Below are 9,235 nucleotides of genomic sequence, written 5' to 3' on the forward strand. Positions count from 1 at the left end.
CCTACCCAGGATAAGAACCCAGGTCTCCCACGTGAGACCAGCCATACTGCTCAGCCAAGAGGCAATCCCAGGGAGACATTGCGCTTATGAGCTTGAGGCAGTGCTACAGTACTTCTCCATCAGTAAGTGTCCTACCCGACACCAGGGCCTAAATGTATCAATGGAAGAGAAGGGAGACCAACCCCAATCACTGCAAGAGTGTGCTAGTTGTATTGTATTGAAATACTCTACTATAAAGATTGGTTAAAATAACTTTTTATTCATTAACATAAGTTCCAGATGCAACTTTAAACAGATAGTGTGATAAATACGAGTCAAGCTAGCCTTATCAATGTTTGTTTCTCTTTAAGCCCTATTAAGCACCTATATTACCTATATAACAGGGTTATACAATTAAAAATGGGACTGGTCTTCAAAATTGTAAATGCAGATTTGCCCGAAATGCCCCCTATACCCGCATATCTGTATAAGTACCTCGAAAAAGTTAGTGACACCCACAGTCACAAAACTAGAGGGAGCGTAAACAACAATCTGGTAACACCCACCCATAAAACAAACATGGGCAAATTCTCCTTCTATAGCACTGCCACCAAGGAATGGAATAGTCTAACCCCATCCCTCAAAAAATGCAGTTCGCTGGGCTCATTCAAAACAGCCCTAAAAACTCATCTTTCTGGAGGCCTAAAGAGGAGCTAGTACCAGTTTCCCTGTAGACAGACGAGCCCCCCCCCTCCCCCTTTTTTTTGTACATACTTTTTATTTTATTTTATAATGTTTTTTTTCTTTTTCTTTTCTTTTTCTTTTTTATTATTTTCTCATGCCTTTTTTGTACATAATGGTATATTTTTTTCCCTCTGTATTCTTATGTTGATTTTTGAACTGTTTGGTTGCTACTATATATGTCTATGAAATTAATTCAAGGACCCCAACGGAAACAAGCCCGCAAGGACTTTTTTGGCCGGACCTTTTAGACAAAAGCATTATAAAAGTAACTGTGTTGTTTTAAATTCTTTTGCCTAATAAAAATTTCAATCAATCAATCAATTTGTTCATTTACAATATACTTATTATTAATATGTATGGCAAATACATTATTTCAGTATTATACAGACATTTTAACCATGTGACATCTTCAAACTAACAGGTTAAATTTTAAATGTTAGAGGAGATGACTGAGTGAAACGTCTAATGTTCGCCTCAATAATAATACATCTTTAAAGCTTTCTAGGGGTGCGTTTGAAAATACAGCACTGAGCGCACTGGCCAATACAAACTAATAGGCGAGTGTGCTCCGGTGCGTAATTTCCGAACGCACCCTTAATGAAAGTGGGTGATCTATTGTTTGGATCACTGTAATGGATTTAGTAATTCTACCTTAGTGTGCCAAAAAAAAAACATTAGCTGGAACACCATGATCCCATATAACCAGCCCAGTACTGTCCAGTGCCACACAGCTATTGTATGTTTCAAAGATGGTTGCAACCCAGTCCTCAAATCTCTTTTGTACAGCCTGTATTTCATTTCAGCACCAACCCAAGGCAAACCCTTGTAAAGTGTATTATTAACTCCAATGCCCAATTATCCCTGCATTCTTAGCGATGCTGTAAGAACTACAGTACATACTGTTAGGTCTCACCGCTAATACAACACAGCTAGCAGGTATACCAGTAGCCTAATGACCAACAGAAACAATGTTGTCTTTTTTATAATAACAATGTGTAGATAGATAGATACAGCACATTTTGTGCCAGTGGGACAAAGTCAAGCCATTGATACCGGTTTGTAGAAAATTAAAGAATACATGGTTGTTAACCACTTTCACCCTGACATCCCTGTTTTGGGCATGTAATTTATAGGCGAAACATTTTCCATTTTTCAAACATTTTCAAAGATTTTAAGAATGTTTCAAAACACGTTGCAATGTGACACGTGAGCTTAGATTTATATACATTGGCTATTTTCAAATAGCCAATGTATAAAATAGGGCTTAAGTAATTAATGGGAAAAGCAGCCACACAAACTGACACAAATTCTACAGTGGTCTCAAAATTAAAGCATAAATCAAGGCCAGAACTGAACAAAAACAAGCAGACAATCCAGTAATAAGCTGTGACCAGCTCTCACTTGGCCTATACTGTAGGTTCCATGTTTATTAATCTATAATGTAACTTGTTGAGCATATTAATGGTCTCTGGAGGATGAAAACTGCAGTTTTCATTGACCCCATTGCTTTTGCTCTACTAGCATGTATTAGGAGCATGCGTTACATTAAAAAAAATAATGTTGTTAAGTACTAATTATCAGTAATAGTTACAAAGTCTGCCATGTCTTCCCATACATTTAGATCCATATTAAAATGTTCTCAGCCAATCTGGACGCAGAGATATCCATCAATGGGTTTTGTATTGTGGCAGCACTTGAAAATGTTGGACCAAGAAGAGACTGACCGACCACTTGGTTACAGGTAAAGATCAAACACAAATCCAGTTGCACATGCCTCTTAAAGGGATAGTACTTTTTTATTAGTCACCCCATGGAGACTTGAATTCATGGATTTTTTTTGTCGCATTCCTAAGCCAATAATTTTATGACCAGCGGACCGGTAGGCAGGGTTCCGGTAGGAAACACAAAGGAGACTCTTTGTGTCTCCTACAGGAACTGCTGCCGGTCATGAAATTATTGGCTTAGGAATTCGACAAAAACAAAAAAAGATCCATGAATTCAAATCTCCATGGGGTGACTAATCAATAGAAAAAAAGTCATTTTGGGGGTGAACTATCCCTTTAAAGCGAGATGGCATGAAAATAAATATACAAAAGAGTCTGTTGTTTCCTACTGTACTGTTCACTCTTGCTTGTTTAGCTCTGTTTACTTTGGAATCTGTTGAAGATATGTCTCTCACTGGTATCACATGGAGAAAAGCTTAAGAGTCTTAACACATACGACAACAAACATGCATACTGTATCTGAACAATGTTTGTCCAAGTTTGGCAATGAAGACTATCAAACTATTAAAATCACACATGAACTGTTTTGGCCATTGGTACGCCATAGATGGCTATAGAGGCTGGCTGGTAAACAGAGGGTCGCCGGTTCGTGTCCCGGCCCCTGTTCGATGTGTCGAAGTGTCCCTGAGCAAGACACTTGACCCCCAACAGCTCCCTGGGCGCTGTCCCCGTAGCACCCACTGCTCCTGTTACTTAGGATGGGTTAAATGGAGAGGACACGTTTCACTGTATTTGCAAATATACAGTGACAAATACTCCAAAGGAGTGGGGACCAAATTATTGTACGGCTGAATAGCAATATTATGACTATGAGAGATTTATATAGGAAAAGGACAGAATAATATCCTAAAATTGATGTGGATAATAAAATGCCAAGAACTTGCTTCGTTTATGTTTACTGAACAAGATGTAAGTACTGCACTGTGACTACAACAATACAAACAATTTAATCAAAAGGCAAAAAAGGTTGAAACAGCTGTCAATCAGGCAAGCTGTTGATTGCTGTGCATGCTTCAACAACTTGTGTTGAATCAAAATGTCTCTGAATATTTAGGAAAAGTCCACACAACGTACAGCACAACAGCTAAAATGTGATGTACTGTAAAGAAAAATCCTATGAAAAATTGCAACACACTGAACACAGCACAAACACTGCACAAATATGTTATGTACAAATGTGTATTGTTATTATCCAAGCAAATATGTTTTGCAGCAGTGGCAAGCACCAACGATAAGCCAACTCATTGTCTACATAGGCCAAAGGCCTGAAGACAACAGTCACAGATTCCAAATCATGCTACATCATATGATTCATTCGAGGCACTTAAGCCGCAGCCACAGCTGACTGTCTGTGTTGGCTGTAATACCAAACAGCTGAAGGACCTCCACACTCACTCAATGTAACATGTCATTCAGTTTATCCACATCTTTTGTTTCGTTACTCTCTTAAACACAGAGGAAAAGGAAGAATCTGAAAGTCTAACAATTATCGCCGTCAGCTTCGATCCAGTTCAAACAATGTTCATATACGGTAGGCGTCCTGGGTGGGATGTGTGTGCACGATTATGTCAGAGAGCAGCTGAGAGAATGCCTTCCTGTAACACACATTCTGAATTTCCAAGCTGAGACTTCCTTTCATCATTGGGATGAATGGAAAGAAGAACAGAGCTACAGTATGTGACCTCATATCATCTACAGTGCTGGCTGCCAGTAATTTGACCAATAATCATCCTGTGTGTCTTTAGACTAGTCTCTCCTGTCACCCACCACACAGACTGGTTCAACAACAAGTAAAACATTGACACACCAACTCTACTGAACTCATTATCACATGGCCATCCTAAAGATATACTAATAGAGTAATATATGTGACATGAAGAGGATGCTCAGACCATAGACTATTAAATAGATTATAGATGTCAGACATAATCTTCTTGTTCAAAAAATGTTTTGAACCTGTTTTACCTCTTTAGGCAACAATGATGATATAGTCTTACATCACAGGTGTTGATTGATTGAACTGTTTCCAAAAGCTATTTCAACTAAGCTCAGTTTTTCAAAATCAAATCAAATCAAAATGTTGAATTTGAATATATTCAACTGGTTATTTAAGTCATTGTATCCCAAATAGAGTAAATATGATGTCATGCTAAAGATATTTAGACTTTCCTAGATAAGGGCATAGATAGAGAGCTATGACCAGGGTCGTTTCCAGAGAAAGGGGGGCTTAATACAGACAGTTATTGTGCCCGGCTTGAAATCAGGCAATTACTTCATCGTCTAATCACGAATGACAGCTACAGTAGATTCTCACACACATGTGTTTCATCCTACCTTTATATTTTTCCAGAACATCCTCATACGCTTGGAGATATTCCTTTTCGTCCGCAACCATGTAAGCCAGTGGCGTGGAGTGACCGCTGCTGTGAGCCATTACTGGGGCTCCATATAACTGGACATTCACCAGTCCCACAGTGGCCGGTCAGTGAGCTGAGCGCAGGGCCGGGGAGTGGGGAGTGACACCACGAGAGTGGTCGGCGCTGTTGTTCCTCTCAAGGGAGACTAGGGTTGCCATGTCCGCTTATTATAAGCGACTGTGGGCTTGTTTTTCTGTAAAGTCACTTGTAAATATTGGTGGGTTGCGGGATTTTTTAGGCTTGTTTCTTAAGTGTAGTTGTTGCTTATTTGGGCTTGTTCCTAATGTTGTTAAACCAGTGGTTCTTAAACATTTTGATGTCAAGGACCCCATGTTAAAATGTATATTTGTCCCTTAACCCCCATCTGCGGCCCCCATACAAGATTTGAGTTGTTAAAATGTTTCTTTTTCCCCCCAAAATTACCTATTTTTTCAATATCTTTTTTTTCTTTTCTTTTTTGTCGATCAGCTATTTTCAAATAGTCGCTATTTTCGAATAGTCGCTTTTTTGGGTTCGTTTTCATAGACCTGGTTGCTTATTTCTTTCGCAAAATCTGGCAACGCTGAAGGAGACGCCCCTATAGCCCCTCCCTATCCAAGTCTCGTCCAATAAAGAGAGACTTCTCTGTGAAGCTTTGATTTTATACTTCGTCGCACGACGGCGTCGCTCTCCCAAAATACCAGCAAATTTACAAGCCCACAGCACGTAGCGTCCACCATGTGTTGCGCGCTTGTAGATCTGCTTGTTTTCCCGACCAGCGACGCCGTCGTACGACGAGGTAAGGCTTTCCCATCCTCTCTAGCTCCCACGCCCGACGGGGAGTGAGTGACGCAACTGGACTGGACAGAATACGTTTATAAATAAATAAACATATAATAAAACATAATATATATATAAACAACTAATACAAATATAAATACATAATATTTAAATATGTATTATATATAAATATATGGTATATAAATATAAATAATAAATAACATAATACAAAATAAATAACAAATGATAGTCCATGTGTCTTTCTTTGTGTCACACATCAACAGCATGAACAATCCTGTGTTATTTCAATGATTCTTAATTTTTGTATTTGATTTTTTCGAACATATAACATATTTAAATTAGAAAAAGACAAAGGAAATAAAAGGGAATATTTAGATTTAAAAAACAGCGCCAAAGTTATCTTAATATCATCCTTAAATTATATTCCATGTTCAAAAAAGGAGTAGGAAGAAGTTTTGTTAAAACTTATCAGGTCCTACTACCACTTCTTTATGCATCTCAAATATCTCAAACCTTAAAAAAAAATATTTTGGCTTTCCGTCCCAGTGTTTACACACTCACATTGAAAGAAACAATACAAATAAAAACAAAAAAAACAAACAAACAATCAAGCATACAAGACAGTCGAAATGATGCTCCAGATCTCAACCTACATCTGTTGTACCTATAGCCATCCTATCCTATATATTATTGTGTGACAGTGCACAAAAATGATATTCCAAGACGTCACGTGGTGCGCAGACCTATGCAGGCTACGCCCATGAACCCACACTGACTCCAGCAGTGCTGCTGTGCACGTTTTAACAGCGTCTCACAACGTCCACTGACTGTCTGTGATTCTGTGTCTGACTGTCTGGTGTTACAATGCAACCGCTGAGGCTGAGCTGATACACTGTTGCATGTTTACACCACAAAGTAAACACACACACGTGCAATAAAGATTCCTGTAAACAAAACGTTTTCAGTGAATGTATCCGATTCCGTGTTTTGTTTTCTAGACAGATGTCAGCCACAGCTGTCTCTCATACACTGCCTCATCAGTGCCAACGTCAACGTGGATCTCCGATGGGTTTGCAATATGTGTCATTTTCGTCTTGTAATAGAAAATATCACAAAGTACCACAATGGAAATAAGCCCTCAGGGCTTTTTGTGTTATCTTTTAGCACCATTATTGCAAACTTAATAATAAAGTATTAAATCAATCAATCAAAATTAAAACTCGCAAAAATTCCATCAGCCCCCAAAAAATAAATAAACATTCACCATGAAATTGTGTAATTTCTGTGGAAATGCAGCAGGCCTACTATCTACATTTATGAGCGTCTAATCAGTTCACCAAGAGTTCACGGAGTCTTTAATTCAACTGATAATAGGATCCTAACATATGACTGGAAAACCCTCCTCAATTAATTAGCCAGCAGAGTCGTCGTCTTTTGGAAGGTTATGTTTAGGCTCAGATTAGACTCCGGTCAACATGGGTTCATCATGTCTTACAGAACAGATGCCTATGCTATTTCACCTCCCTGGGAGGTCCGACACTCACCTGCGATCCTGAGCACGGCTCTCTCCGCCGGGTCCAACACAGATCCCCCCTGGATCTTTCGCTTGGAGCGCTCGTGTCTCGGAAGGTTCCAGGGCAACGTGTCCCCGGGTGCCGGCGATATAGTCCCAGATTTAACGCTACAATCATCCTCGTCTGAGAAATCCACCGATGAAGACATGGAGCAGTGAAGGGAAGGGTTCCCTGAACTGGAGCTCTGGCAGAGACAATAGAATGGGGGGGTGAACAAACAAAACAACGATTGTCTTTTGGTTTCGCAAACAAATGAAATGAAAATGAAAATAAATAAATACACAGTCATACAAAGGAAATCATTTCTCACCATCGCGGTTACAAATTAATGAGCAGGATATATGCCCGTTCAGGTGCTGTAAGGAAGCTTCGTGACATAAACCACCAGCTCGCAGCGATCCATGATATAACAATAAAGCAATTGAGCGAAAATGCAATGTGGAATCAATCGCAGCCTATCTAGCTCCCCCGCCAGGTGAAAAACGAGACTTACCGTTGTGTACATTGCGACCTGTCGGATGGGAAATGTCCTTTATTAGCTTGTCATTATTAGCTTCCCCCAGACAAACATCTGCATGTCACTTAAAATCAGCGCCACGCCCTTCAAAGGGATGCGATCGATGACCATGAGTTCATCCCTGTTTGAACCAGGATGATGTCAGTCCGTCCGTTCAGCAGAGAGACAGAGAGCTGAGCGCATATAGCAGCCTGTTACCAAGAGAGACGATGATGGAGGGAGCAGCCTGGACGTGTCTGTGTGGCTGCGCGTCATATTCTAGCCCAGGAAGAGAGTAAAAAAAAACAACAGCAGTTGCTTCAGCAACGACAGCGCCATCCCTCCCTGTGAGATGATGTTTTGTGCTTGCTACTGTATAATAAACCTCAAAGGCAGGAAAATGTCTGCCTGGATGATGACATTTGTCTTACAAGCCTGCCTACACAGTAAAATCATCAGTTCAATGTAATTTAACTCCACACCTCTGTTTCAAATGGATAAATTAACACTGAGGATTTAACTTCACAATGTTGCCTATAAAAGCACCAAAATAATCTGAAAAATAATCTGCATTCCTATATTAAAGATGCTGTGAATGATTTGTTTTGTTAAAATAAGTATTAAATATCTCTGTTCTGTATTCCCATTAATCATTGAGTGTTTGTTCAACAACAGGGGTGTTCTCATCTCTCCAGGTCTTAAATAAACAGAAAATACATATGTTCAGATAGCAATTTCATCCAACCAGCAGACAGAATTCATACAGGATACAGGATAAACAAGTTAAAGTTGAAAGTGATGAAACAAATACATGAGCAGACAAAACTGGAACTGGAACACAAGCTGATCTTTGTGGGGTTCTCTGTCCTGATTGGATGATATTTGTTACCCACCTGAAAATGTAGTTTCTGTTAAAGAGCTGGAGAGACAGGGAGACCAATGAACAGTCTAGCTTTTTAACAAAAAAAAACTTTAGTTTTAACCACAAAATATCCTTTACAGCACCTTTAAACCTTGCCTTCTGGATGTTTTATTATTGTTGCTCTGTGATGTTTTGTCAGGTTGTGACTCTCTCTGACTTAAAATGTTACAAACAATAGTCTTATCCTATGAGGAAATGAGTCAGCTCATGTCATCATCGTCTGCTGCACCTTGATACATTTCAGATTGAGCAACTCAACATAAACACTGCAATGTGTTGACATAACCTGAGGGAGTGGGAAGGGGTGGCGGATATAATACAATAGGATTTGATTTCATTTGCTAGTTACAAAGCAGTAGTTTCCCATGGTCCTGGAAAGTTAATTCCTCCTTTATGAATATGAACATGTCCTTTTATAGGGACTTCTTGGATTTCTTGACATCATAAAGTCTAGATAAGTCTAGGGTTGCTAGATTTCTGTGGACAGAAGATAACCTTATGGATTCTTTGACAGTATACACAAGGTGGGTTTTTACAGG

General features: G+C 39.4%; 1 protein-coding gene across 5 annotated transcripts in view; it reads right to left on the reverse strand.

The window, feature by feature from the left end:
- dst (dystonin) overlaps window positions 1-7,954 on the reverse strand; it is a 146,955-nt gene extending 139,001 nt beyond the window's left edge. For 3 of the 5 annotated variants that reach the window (XM_084076801.1, XM_084076800.1, XM_084076809.1), the window contains exons 1-2: window positions 7,772-7,954; window positions 7,249-7,462 (exon numbers count right to left, since the gene is read on the reverse strand). In XM_084076801.1, coding sequence (XP_083932927.1) covers window positions 7,249-7,462; window positions 7,772-7,783 — 226 coding nt within the window. In that variant the 5' untranslated portion in view covers window positions 7,784-7,954. Of the gene's footprint in view, window positions 1-4,841; window positions 4,895-7,248; window positions 7,463-7,588; window positions 7,651-7,771 lie in introns of those variants that run through there. The other 2 variants (XM_084076792.1, XM_084076796.1) reach the window with 2 other exon arrangements.
- Window positions 7,955-9,235: the final 1,281 nt, after the last annotated feature.

This window comes from Gymnoscopelus microlampas (assembly GCF_963454915.1).
Source record: "Gymnoscopelus microlampas genome assembly, chromosome: 13".
In the NCBI taxonomy this organism is placed as follows: Eukaryota; Metazoa; Chordata; class Actinopteri; order Myctophiformes; family Myctophidae; genus Gymnoscopelus; species Gymnoscopelus microlampas.